The sequence below is a fragment of the Coccinella septempunctata genome, chromosome 3 (genome assembly GCF_907165205.1).
Source record: "Coccinella septempunctata chromosome 3, icCocSept1.1, whole genome shotgun sequence".
NCBI classification, from domain to species: Eukaryota; Metazoa; Arthropoda; class Insecta; order Coleoptera; family Coccinellidae; genus Coccinella; species Coccinella septempunctata.
In genome coordinates this window covers 43,140,638-43,152,654 of record NC_058191.1, presented here as the reverse complement: position 1 = coordinate 43,152,654, position 12,017 = coordinate 43,140,638, and the positions used below count along the sequence as shown (strand labels likewise).

General features: G+C 36.0%; 5 protein-coding genes across 5 annotated transcripts; 2 read left to right on the top strand and 3 right to left on the bottom strand.

Annotated features, from left to right (window-relative positions):
• Nucleotides 1–410: 410 nt before the first annotated feature.
• LOC123309652 (mucin-19-like) lies at nucleotides 411–2,380 on the bottom strand. Its single transcript, XM_044892863.1, has 3 exons — nucleotides 2,234–2,380; nucleotides 749–1,703; nucleotides 411–669 (listed from the first exon to the last, which is right to left on the bottom strand). The coding sequence occupies exons 1-3, from the start codon at nucleotides 2,243–2,245 to the stop codon at nucleotides 581–583; spliced, it is 1,056 nt and encodes a 351-aa protein (XP_044748798.1). The 5' UTR covers nucleotides 2,246–2,380; the 3' UTR covers nucleotides 411–580.
• Nucleotides 2,381–4,791: 2,411 nt separating this feature from the next.
• LOC123309657 lies at nucleotides 4,792–5,825 on the top strand. Its single transcript, XM_044892867.1, has 2 exons — nucleotides 4,792–4,946; nucleotides 5,427–5,825. The coding sequence occupies exons 1-2, from the start codon at nucleotides 4,890–4,892 to the stop codon at nucleotides 5,721–5,723; spliced, it is 354 nt and encodes a 117-aa protein (XP_044748802.1). The 5' UTR covers nucleotides 4,792–4,889; the 3' UTR covers nucleotides 5,724–5,825.
• Nucleotides 5,826–6,141: 316 nt separating this feature from the next.
• LOC123309649 (alkylated DNA repair protein alkB homolog 8) lies at nucleotides 6,142–8,266 on the bottom strand. Its single transcript, XM_044892860.1, has 4 exons — nucleotides 8,106–8,266; nucleotides 6,952–8,055; nucleotides 6,741–6,890; nucleotides 6,142–6,548 (listed from the first exon to the last, which is right to left on the bottom strand). The coding sequence occupies exons 1-4, from the start codon at nucleotides 8,187–8,189 to the stop codon at nucleotides 6,147–6,149; spliced, it is 1,740 nt and encodes a 579-aa protein (XP_044748795.1). The 5' UTR covers nucleotides 8,190–8,266; the 3' UTR covers nucleotides 6,142–6,146.
• Nucleotides 8,267–8,412: 146 nt separating this feature from the next.
• LOC123309651 (UDP-N-acetylglucosamine--dolichyl-phosphate N-acetylglucosaminephosphotransferase) lies at nucleotides 8,413–11,941 on the bottom strand. The gene is made up of 4 exons (XM_044892862.1): nucleotides 11,593–11,941; nucleotides 11,427–11,535; nucleotides 10,923–11,368; nucleotides 8,413–8,990 (listed from the first exon to the last, which is right to left on the bottom strand). The coding sequence occupies exons 1-4, from the start codon at nucleotides 11,733–11,735 to the stop codon at nucleotides 8,504–8,506; spliced, it is 1,185 nt and encodes a 394-aa protein (XP_044748797.1). The 5' UTR covers nucleotides 11,736–11,941; the 3' UTR covers nucleotides 8,413–8,503.
• LOC123309650 (beta-1,4-mannosyl-glycoprotein 4-beta-N-acetylglucosaminyltransferase) lies at nucleotides 9,213–10,809 on the top strand. Its single transcript, XM_044892861.1, has one exon. The coding sequence runs from the start codon at nucleotides 9,294–9,296 to the stop codon at nucleotides 10,518–10,520; it is 1,227 nt and encodes a 408-aa protein (XP_044748796.1). The 5' UTR covers nucleotides 9,213–9,293; the 3' UTR covers nucleotides 10,521–10,809.
• Nucleotides 11,942–12,017: the final 76 nt, after the last annotated feature.

Below are 12,017 nucleotides of genomic sequence, written 5' to 3'. Positions count from 1 at the left end.
TTTATCGAAAGATAAACGACTCGAAAAATCCTGCAAAGGATGGGTTCAGTTAAAAATTCGTCAAGACCGAACGGTTGCTTCGAGACTGCTGTAGTTTGCAGATTTATTACAAGAAGAGTTGCTTCTTCGGAATGTGCATCATTTTCTGATCTGTGATGATTTTTCTGGAAGATAAGCGACTCTAAACTGGACCTTAGAAAAATTCCCAATAAGATGGGGTCAGTTAAAACTTTCTTCGCAGAAGAATTGAAATCCGTATATACCTGAGATTTATTCTTGTTGCATATATCTTGTCAATTTTGCTTATGGTTGGAACTAATCGAGAGGTCATGTTTTCAATGATGTTACAAACATCATTAAACTCTCTTCATTGAAATCTCTCATCATAATCAAGATAAAAAAAGATACTGTTCAATTTCAAAATGCTATATTTGAATCCAATCTACATATAGACTAGGATCAGGCAGGTAACAATCAAATATATCACATCAACAAACGTTATAAGAAGATAAATAGAAGGAGGAAGAGGTATGAACGTTTGGCAGTGCATCAATAGCAGGTTTGTAGTTTTTGTTCATATTTAACCGTGGTGTGCGAGTCCTGAACCCAAGATACCATAGGCTGGTCCAGCAATCGCAGCATGTCCCAAAGCGTCTCTAGAAATGGCACCTGCAAAAAAATTGAAAAGTCAAAATATTGTCCACATCCGACCAATCGAATTATTTCATATGAGTGAACGAGAACTCACCAGATGGTCCAGATAGAAGAGCAGAATGTCCACCACCAACAACGCCTAGGTTCAATCGTCCTACACCTAAGAGACCTGGGCCAGCAAGGCCTAGAGATGGCACACCAATGGCGTATCCTCGGGTAGCGATACCAACACCTCCCAAACCAATTCCAGGTCCGGCAATGCCGATAGCTCCACCGATAGGTCCTCGCAAACCAGCAACTGGGCCAGCGCCTCCAATCAAGTTGGCAGAGGCACCAACTGGACCTACAAGGTTGGCAGTTGGACCAGCAGGACCTACCAGGTTGGCGGTTGGACCAGCAGGACCTACGAGGTTGGCGGTTGGACCAGTGGGTCCTACGAGGTTGGCATTTGGACCGGTGGGGCCTACGAGGTTGGCATTTGGACCAGTTGGGCCTACCAAGTTTGCAGTTGGACCAGTGGGGCCTACGAGGTTAGCAGTTGGACCGGAGGGACCGACCAGATTTGCGTTGGGACCAGTTGGACCGACCAAATTGGCTGTTGGGCCGGTGGGGCCGACGAGGTTTGCGGTTGGTCCGGCTGGGCCTACGAGGTTGGCGGTTGGACCGGTTGGACCTACAAGGTTGGCAGATGGACCTCTTGGGCCTACGAGGTTAGCAGTTGGACCGGAGGGACCTACAAGGTTGGCGGTTGGACCAGCAGGACCTACAAGGTTGGCGGTTGGACCAGCTGGACCTACGAGGTTGGCGGATGGACCGACTGGACCAGCGAGGTTGGCTACGGGACCGGCTGGGCCTACCAGAGAACCGGATGGACCTACTGGACCGATCAGATGTGCCGATGGACCTACACCTCCGTAAAGACCTGCTGATGCGCCAATTGGACTCCACAGCGTCGCTGAGGCTCCAATGGGGCCTAACAGACCTGGACCATGACCGATTACGGAAGCACTAGACGCGCAGAAGAGCGCTAAAGCGATTGTTGCAATTGCCTGGAAGAGGAAGAAGATTATTAATTGATTGATAAATTTCGATTTGGAGAAACAGGTAGCTTATAAATTTTACGATTGACAACTATATTAGGTAGGTAGGTATCTATGTCAAACCGCCTCGGATTAATGATGACTTCATTAACGTTTTGAATGAAATGGAATGAAATATAGAATTCGATTCAATAGTGAAACCTAAACAAGGTTAGTTTCTATAACAGCTATCAAAATATCACATGAACGAATAAGTATAGTTTCAAAAAATAAGGAAATTTTTCATCATAGTGGAATTAATAATTAAATTAACAGGAAATAGCTGATCATTAAGAAAACGTTTTCGTTCTTAGTGGATAATCAAAATAATTTGATTTTTTAACAATTATTACAAAGACCAAGTCAAAATCTTGGAAAAGTATCAGAATATGAAAGTTTTGAAACCGGAAGTAATATGAAAATTCACATCTACAACGATTCCACTCATATCGATATAAACGATGAAAATATGGGAAAACAGTAAAATAACACAGACTCACCAAGGAGTTCATTTTGTGATAACCAACTAAAATCCAGCGAATTATGACTAGAATCTAGCTACCCCCTGCTTATATATAATCCGGGAGTCCTTCACACGGTCGTGCATTAAAATATTCAGCAAATAGGAAAAGACAAGTTTCATATTGTGTGCACCCATGCCGTAATGCACATTGCATCATGCAAAATGCGAAAACCGTAAATGGAGCATGTTATTCAAATGATACCGCTACTAAACAGTTACAGGCAAAAATTGACGGCCTTTTGCGTTCCGATACTTATTTCACAACCGATTTTTACCGGAGGTATCTTGGTATCTTAATGATAGTTCGCCTAATGAACATTGTGAAAATAGAATGGGACCTATCGACTATTCGATGTGGTGCAACTCGAAGAAAGTACTTTGAGTTTCCGGTGGATTTACTGCAGATTTGCGATGCTTTATTGTGCACTAGATCAGTTTCGTGCCATTCCAACGACTAATTCACTCGTAAAATTCGACATTCCGTTCAAAGTGAAAGAAGAGGTCTTCTCTTCGATTAAATTGAAAATGATTTTTTCTTATCGGTCATTCCTAACTTTTTCTGAAGGGTTGGGATAAAGTATGAAACCAAAAGGAATGTTTTTATGAAATCTGCAGGCAAGTAAACGACACAAAACTCATTTGATGTCTTTTTCAGAATAACCGTCCAATATTCTAATTTAAATGGGACGCCCTGCATATTTTTCCAGATAAAGGACCAAGTTATTGCGAAAAATAGATCACTTTACTCCACTTTACCCCACAGGACGTCTACTGATTAAGTGCTAAATTTGTTGTCGACGTTTGGGGGATTCCCCTAAATCAATTGCACTGATTTGTCTAGCTTCGTACGTAGAGTTTTTGAGAAATTTGTTGAATGGAAACGTTATAATGTTCCAGTGACCGTTAAACGTAATTTGGGATTTCTTTAAAGATGCAAATTACACTTTTCATAAACACTGACTGGCGACATTATATAAAAAGGACGTGTTTACTAGTCTGTAGTAAATAAATATACCTACATTACCTACCTATTATATGTAAAGTTTTTAAAATTATATCCACTAAGCTTGGAATGTACGAATTCGAAATTATAAAGGTATGCATAATATGCATACCTAAAATCCCACTTTAAAGCCAAAATTTGTCACCAGAGGAACTTATGACTCGAACTAAAAATTGATTTTCAGACATATTATCACGTTAGAACTCTTGAACTTTATCGCCATTTCCAATATTTTCAGGGAGCTGGGGAATGAAGAAGAAAAAACGTATTCCTCAAAATCGATCATGAATTTCTTTTTCCAATTTGACAATAAAAGATATCACCTTATTTCCATGTCCACCTCTTCATACATTTTGAAAAATGAGACCTAAAGAAGATCATAAAACTGTATTTTAGTTTGCTTCTTTTTTCATTGAGGAATTACTCGTGGAAAGCATCCAAAAAAAGTTGTTGAAGGTAGACCTTAATGATCGACTGCAGTTCGTTATAACAAACAGAAATTACTTATCAATCTAGACCACAATCAAGTCAATATCACGGTCAATGTTGGAACATTTTATTCTAGTTATTATAAATGGAATGAATTACCGGTGACAGATATTGAGATATGCAGAGAAACTTGCTCTCAACTAGGTATAGAATAATTTAATATGTGGAAATAGCTTGGTTTCCTGGGAATTGACATTTCATTCTTCCGTATCTTTGATATTGAGTTGGAAATAGTTTTGATTAACATGTGAAGTATCTACCTCATCGAAAAAATACTCTTTATTAAGGCATTGAGATTGATTATGTTATTTCAAATGAAGAATAATTACCAGTGGAATTTAATCATCATTCGTTGATAGATACATCATTTATTGAGTGTCGATATATGAATTCCTAGTTGAATTCATTTTAAAAATGAAACTTTATGCAAATTTTTACCGGTGAATTGAATATGCTGGAATAATTATTTTCGTACTTAAATTTACGGATATCATGCTGACTTCATAATTTTGTTTCAGATATTGCCTTCTCGCTCTCATTTTATCGCTGACATTTTCTGGTTTCTAAGAAATAAAAAAGAAATTTGCTCTTCAGATGATATTTGGAGAGAGTTGTTCCTAAACAGGGGCTGCTCAATAAAAAATTCATATGAAAGACCCCACACTATTTTTACACGAAGAATTACCCATTAAATTTTTTCGCTTTTACGCTACCAGCTAAAACGAGATATCAGCTGGATCATAAAATTATGATTATGACATACACCTGAGTTAAGCTGTGACATCATAGGCACAAGATATAGGAGATAATTGTTCACCACGCTCATTCTCTTCATGTCAATGAAAATGTGGAAAATCTTGAGTTGGATAAAAACCAAACTGAAAGTACCACCAAGCTGAAAGAACATCATAAATAATTCAGATCTATAACAAATCTATTTCAAAGCATTAATAATCCGGCATATATCTCGAGCAATGGCATGAGGCAGAAAATAAAAAATGCAGGAATTATATTCCTATACACCCAATAGACCTATCCCATACTTGTCAACTGAGTATGCAATATCATTTGATTGTACGTAAGACTTGCTTGAAGGTTAAGATTTTTATAGAAAAAGTCTAACACATAAATACGAGGGTAAATGCATTTTATTTGCAGTTTCCGCACAGTAATTACAAAGAGCAAAATGAACTCCGTGGTAAGGCAGAACATTTACTATTTCTTGAAACAATTTTCTTCAAAAGCCAAAGCAAACTCTATTTTCATTCTTTTTAGTAAGACATTGAATGGAAAATTACACTCCTGTTCTCTTGAATATGCGAAAAAAGTTATTTTTTCATTGTTGACACTGTTTTCCAGCTAAAACAGGAGAAAAATCATATTTACAGTATGGAGTGCACCCTTCATAAATTACAGAGGGAAGCAAAGATTCCACAGAGTAATACCAGTGGAAATAAGCACAGAGAAAGGGAAATAAGTTACTCCAACTGTCATAGAAAGCAGCATTTCCTTTTCCCCTCTGTATAAGCATATTTTTTTGACTATGTTCCATACGAAAAATAAGTATTTGAGTAGAATGGAATTAATTAATATCGATTGATTAATTGAAATGTTAACTGCTGTCTCATATTTTATTTCGTGAAGCTATACGGAGCGCTTGAATTTTCTATGATTTCAGGTAGCCCTTCTTCTTGTCTCCTCCTTGGCTGTGAGCCAAGCCTCCATCTTGGGCCTAGGCCACCTAGGTGGTGCTGCCACCTTGGTGGGACCAGCTAACCCTGGTGCAGTCCTAGCCGGTCCAGCAGCTCATGCTGCTCTTATTGGACCTGACGGAAGCCATATTTCAGCAGCTGCTCAAGCCGGTGCTGTCGCAGCAGCCCCAATTCCCGGTGGTGTGGTCAGCGCAGCTGTTTCTCCTGGAGTAGTTGGTGTTCATGGATTGGGACTTGGCTTGTGGGGATTGCACGGACGTTAATTTTGGATCCTGTCTATGATTTCATGAGCTATCTTCATTATCTTTCTGTCATCTCCATGTATCTCTTTGAAAATTGGCTTCAATAAATTTCTTTTTCCATAATAATTCGCACATGGAAACCTAACCCCATAGAGAAAGTCTCTTGTCTCTGCCTAACCCTAACCTAAAACCTACAAGACAAGGCGAATATGCCCATGAAGAACCTATGAATACACCTAAGAAACCTCCTGGCTTACTAGTTTGTACTTTTTTACTACTAAGCAGAGTTATTACTCGGTTGAGTATTAACAAAAATACTTTTGCAGTCTTGAGGTCCGCCAGTTGAGGTTTTTAGAGGGAGCGCTAGAGGGAGTACAAATTGAGTAATTTATTGCACACTTTTTTCAAAGGCAAAGGGTATAAGAAATGAAACAAAAAAGTCCTTTAAGATTTTAATAATTGAATGCACCAATTGCCCTGATCATAATAACTAGATAAAATTTTAACATTAGGCAATGTCAAACAAGAATTTTCTAATTCCCCATCTTCGTACACGTGATAATACCGAAGAAACGTTCCTTTCTCCTCGCAATTCCTTTTCAATTTCCAAGGAACGAGTAGATCTTTGTGTTTGAATTGCGTCCGATTTGTGTGTATGGGGAGAGAGATTGTTTCTTCAAACTTTAAACCTTCTGCTGGTAGCGTGTCGTCTTCCTTCGTTTCCGGTTTGATGTAATTCGACTTTTTGTTTTCATTATATTGATCTTTGGCCCAAACGTATATAAGGGCTTTTCCCCCGGGCCTCAATACCCTCACTATTTCTCTTATAGCCTGAATTCTTCGCTCCTGAAATAAACACGCTGTTTCAACAAGTAATTCATGAACTTTCAGAAAATGCCCAAATAAGTATATTTCTTCAGGGTGCGCCACCTGGTGTCAATTTTCGGAACTAGAGTTAATACGTGTTTACTCCAAATGACCTCGTTTGAAATAACACTTGCCTACTAAATGGACTTGATAAAAACGACCTGTACTTACCTCTGTAGCCAAATGATGAATGACTGCAATACAAATACAGGCATCTGCAAAGTCATCTTTAAAAGGCAACGAAAGACAATCACATACTAAAGATTCGAAACCCCTATCTTTACAAACATCTGTTAATCCAAAACTTCGGTCACATCCAACCTGGGGAAGAATAATGAATAAAATATTAACAAGTGATGAAGGACACATTAAAAAAACCTACATTGAATATATCCTTGTTAATTCCCAAATATTTTCCATTTCCACAACCGACATCGACCAAAATTGAACCTTCAACAAGAGAATCCACAAATTTCAAAATATTAGGCCAAGGCTTGTGCCTTGTATCACTAAAATGATCAGCTATTCTTTCATAAACATCATGAACATGGGTCTGTTCGAGTCTAGCAGCGATTTTTTCATCGTTTAAACTCAAATCTTGCTCATTTGAAAAAGTATCACATTTACTCGAGTATTTACAGTTACATTTACCCTTCCTCAATTTCCTAAAAGTATAAGAGACCCTCACTCCCCTAACTGATAAAGTACATCTGCCATTATTTTTGATGACATCAAATTTCCTTGGGGTTATACCATGTGTCCACGAGTATCGGCTTTCTTCAGACATAATTAAAAGAGACCGCCTAGGTAAATTGACGCAATAATGATCCCCGTTGTCATTTTTAAAGTCCATCACAATCGGTGAAGCCAATGACAGGGAAATTATTGGATCAATAAAAGCAGAATGGGTATCAACATGTCCTGGAATTCCTTGCCCAGGTAGATATTGATTAACTGTTAGCTGATCAGGTATAAAATCTCTAAATTTATTACATTTTTCACCTAACCTTTCCCAGAGAAAATCACATTCCTTAGGAATTTTTTCCATTAATGGGCAGCTTGCATCAACGTTGTTTGTATCATATCTGAACTCAAAACCAAAATGTTTAACTTGGCGGTTCTTCATTGTAGCTGATTCATTAAAATCTTGTATTCCAATCAGTAGAGCCTCCTCTTCTAATGAAATGAAGTCTTCTAAAATTATCAAACCTGGCGGTGAACAACCCCACTTTCTTTCATCATTAATGAAAGGTAAAGATGATACGAATCCTAGAAATACTGGCTTATCATTCTGCGCTATTTGTAAAGTCCCATTGCTTGAGTTAAAGCAGGAACTTGCCTCTTCAATAGATTGGAAACATAAAAAACAATATGATTTTCCTGGTGGCATAAATATGTCTGTGATTTCACCATATTTCGCGAATGAACTGAGCAATTTTTCCTCAGAAAGTCCATTTACTAAACCCGCATTACAAATAGCAATAATCTGTAACAAAAATTGTTTCATTTACGAAGCCATGAATTTTTGGAGTATACCTTAGTTGCTTCAGTCGAAACTGCTATTCCATCTCTCAATAAGGTATTATAATGCTTTTTCAACTTCTTCTCCAATTTTTTCATGTTGATTCAAATTAGAATTGAAAAATAGTTTAAATTAATCAAGTTGAAGAATGTTTATGTTTAGATAGAGGTTATGTCACGTTTCATAGAGGAAGAAAATTGACATTACTGCATCAGGTTCGGCTTTAGGATTTTTCAAAATTTCATTCAGAAAATTTCTGTACTACCTCAAAACTACTACGTCAAAGGTAATATTTATTTGCGGTAAATAAATAATTTCTAACCATGGAAGTTCATTTTATTATTAATATACTTCTAATAATAAGCAACATGAATATATGCATTTAAAAACTTTGGTATATCATAAATATAGTTCAAAGGTCATAAAAAATAGATGCTAGAGGATACCTAATAGTGAAAGCTATACATGTACAAAATATTTGTATCACAATAAGAATAGTTGTCAATTTAGCTTCATGCATTGGTCCTAAGTACAAGAGAACAAGATTAATTATTGTAAAATTATTGGTAGTTATGAAACCATCCTTCTCGTGCCATCTTATCAATTTAAGTGACTTGAATAATTTTAAGAAAAATTTGCCTAATACTCCCAACTTTGAGTACTGAAACTTCACTAAACTACAATCCAACTGATTAGTCTCAGCGTTGTACTTAGGTAAACGATGCCTTGGACATTCTATAAAATGAAATAATTGAGGTACAGAAAACAAAAAGTTGAAAACCTGTGGTATGAAAAACAATAATGTGGTTTTACTGAAATGTCCCAAAATACCAACAACAGCAAAAGTCATACCAGAAAAGTAACAAAATGTGTCCCCTACAAAAACTCTAGATGGGTACCTGTAAAGAATTCATCATTAGTTTGTCGTTTGTCAAAATCGTAGCAGTGAAATTTTATCGATATACATTTGGCAATCCCTAAAGATAGTCATAGACTTTTTCGTTATAATGACACTGGTGGAATGGGAACCGTCAAATTTGAAATAAAACAAATAGGGTTGGGTGGGGTAAAATGATTAATTCATAATGAAGAGTACTAAATAAAAGGCGATTTCGAAGTTATTATTAGCAAAGCACACAAACGGATTCAGGAGTGTATAGGTAGTCTAATCTTAGCACCGGAATGTGGCTGCAAGATCTCCAATGTATATTCACAACATAAACTTCAAAAGAATATCAATATGTATTTTAGTGCTAATTCAAATTTCTTTAATCGTTTCGTATTACTTCGTCCAAAAAGATAACGGAGCGAATTCCGGCAGCAGCAAAATCTCCTTCTTAAATTCAAGAAATTACCAACAATCGCCTAATATAACATATCACACTGTGAAAGATGAATTAATTCTACCCAAACTTCATGTAAGGGACAAGTTTACAGACTTTAACTCCAGTTTATGCTTCACGAATGGCACAGACCTCAAATCAATGGAGAGAACAAAAAGTTCATGGACATGTGAATGCAAAACTGGGTGGCATGGTCCTGAGTGTGGACAACCAGAAATTGTATGGAGAGCATTATTAACTAATAAACAGAAGTTAAAAGTGAAGGGGCCCATGAAATACTCAAGGAGAGTATTGTATATATTTGAAGTGAATGAATTTATGGAGAACATTATTGATATACGAATCAATGAGCTTCATGATGTGATAGACATGTTCATAATATTTGAGAATGAAGGCAACAAAATTGAAAAATTATTGAAGAATGGTTTCCTTAAAAAATATCACAATAAGATCCTATACATCAAAAACTTGATTGTGAAAAATCTCTACCAATCTATTACCTCATCCTTGAGGAACTTGGAGAATAATGATATAATTGTTTTTAGTAAATCTATGGAAATTCCTAATAAGTTAGCTTTAGGTTTCCTCAAATATTATGATAATTGGCCTGAACCTATATCATTTCGACTTCGGTGGTCAGTTTTTGGCTTTTTCTGGAAACATCCTAGAAAAACCAGGACAGAAGGAATAGCTTTTTCCGTGAAATATATGAAAAAGACATTTGCCTCAAACTTTGAGGAGTTATATAAAAGACGCCCGGTTCTAGGATTAGTTCTAGGAGACTTGAATCATTATGGTGGATGGTTCTGTGAGTATTGTATGGATCCCATTCAAATAATCAAATATGCAAATGAAGAAAATCTTGAACTAGTTAAATGGAAACAATTGAATAAAAATCAGATCGATGTGAGCTACATTGAAGATCTGATAGGGAATGGATTATATGTTGATGGAAAGACTGAATTAGAGAGGAGCAGGAAATACCAAGATCTTTACTTTGCACCAACTTATGTTTCTGATAATTCAATGAAATATGACTTTTTACTAATCAATTTGTATACGAAATTGGATTACTATGAAGGTTGAATATAAATTTTTGTTCAACTACGAGTGTAATGCTGTGACTATGATGTGGGCATAATTTGAAGATGAGAAAATAGTGAGAAATATTTCATGTTGATGAAGTATTGTGAGGAACCGTAATATAATTGGTACTACTAGTCATTGGAGTATTCCCGATTCAGTTTATGTTGAGATATCCATTTTTAACCAATGAAATACTACCCTTACTAAGCTGAGAATTTTTTTCTGAAGAAATCAAATTAAAACTGTGATATAATATTTAAATAAAATTGTTAATAAAATGGCTTTTCTAGTTTTCTTTTTCTAAGGGAAACCTATAGTTCATAAAAGTGAAAAAAATACCCTTGACATCTTTCCATGAGTTTTTGGACAACATGAGAACTTTGAGATAGAAAAACTACTTACCAATTATATTTGAACAAGGCAAGTGAAGTAGCACAATACGGCAGTAAGAAATATAGACTGAATTGGTGTGCTTTCCACAATGGTCCTGATAATTCAATCAAGTTGAATATTATGATAGAAATAGCAATAACAATACTCTGACCAACTTCAAGACCATTTATGCCAGCAAGGATATTGATAGCGTTTGTACAAAATACAGCCAGCATTCCCATATAAACATAGTAAAGTATACCAATATCTAAAGTAACTCCAAGCAGACTCCTAAACGGCTTTGGAATAACAATTGTGGTAGTGTTGAAGTTTATATAATATACCATCAATAATGGTAAAGATGCTATTGTTGGGAGTAATAGCTTATGTCTCCAACGAAGATCTAAAACATCATCAGCAAACCCAAGCAGTAGCATACAACATATGGAAAGAAGGGCCACAATCAATTCAACAAACTGTCAAGAAAAGCTACAATTATTCAAAGTTCCAAAATAATTCAACTGAGAGCTATACCTCGTGTGGAAACTTTTCATTATGTTCTCCATTCCCATATGATATTGGTATAAATAAAAACATCGTTATCAAGAATATACATCCTGTAACAACTCCTATGGATTCAGGTCTGGAAAAGTATTAATGAGTTTGTGTGACACATAATTTCGAGGCAAATTCAACATACACTTTTTCACCATTTTTTTTATTTTGATCTACACCAAATAAATTAGCCTTAATAAACATGTCTTTGACTTTGGGTATTAATTTTATGGATAAATAATATGCCGAACACGACATGAGCCCATTAGCCAAAATAGGGAACCACATTTTCAATGTGAATGAAGGAAAATCAAAAGAGTCAATATTACAATTTCACCCAAAATATTTCGAAATGTGAGTATTCATAATCTCATTGGAATATATTACGTTACGAATTGACTCTCTGAAAGCTTTCATGGAATATTTCTAATGTAATTCATTTTATATTATCATTTATCAGAGTTCAATCATAAATCAGCGAAATTTCAGAAGTTTATCTTTGATAAAGAGGTTAAAAATGTGATATTTGAACTACAAAACACAGTACAGTTGAACTATGGAGGGTTCTCT

Excerpts from the sequence above, each read along its gene's own strand:
- LOC123309652 (XM_044892863.1), bottom strand. Across the intron at positions 670-748 it reads TCTTCTATCTGGACCATCTG|GTGCCATTTCTAGAGACGCT; the intron begins GTGAGTTCTCGT and ends ATTTTTTTGCAG.
- LOC123309657 (XM_044892867.1), top strand. The coding sequence starts at position 4,890 with ATGCATTTTATTTGCAGTTTCCGCACAGTAATTACAAAGAGCAAAATG. Across the intron at positions 4,947-5,426 it reads AGAGCAAAATGAACTCCGTG|GTAGCCCTTCTTCTTGTCTC; the intron begins GTAAGGCAGAAC and ends CTATGATTTCAG.
- LOC123309649 (XM_044892860.1), bottom strand. The coding sequence starts at position 8,189 with ATGAAAAAATTGGAGAAGAAGTTGAAAAAGCATTATAATACCTTATTG. Across the intron at positions 8,056-8,105 it reads TTTCGACTGAAGCAACTAAG|ATTATTGCTATTTGTAATGC; the intron begins GTATACTCCAAA and ends TTTTTGTTACAG. Across the intron at positions 6,891-6,951 it reads TTAACAAGGATATATTCAAT|GTTGGATGTGACCGAAGTTT; the intron begins GTAGGTTTTTTT and ends ATTCTTCCCCAG.
- LOC123309650 (XM_044892861.1), top strand. The coding sequence starts at position 9,294 with ATGTATATTCACAACATAAACTTCAAAAGAATATCAATATGTATTTTA.
- LOC123309651 (XM_044892862.1), bottom strand. The coding sequence starts at position 11,735 with ATGTGGTTCCCTATTTTGGCTAATGGGCTCATGTCGTGTTCGGCATAT. Across the intron at positions 11,369-11,426 it reads ATGAAAAGTTTCCACACGAG|TTTGTTGAATTGATTGTGGC; the intron begins GTATAGCTCTCA and ends TTTTCTTGACAG. Across the intron at positions 8,991-10,922 it reads GCCTTGTTCAAATATAATTG|GTACCCATCTAGAGTTTTTG; the intron begins GTAAGTAGTTTT and ends AATTCTTTACAG.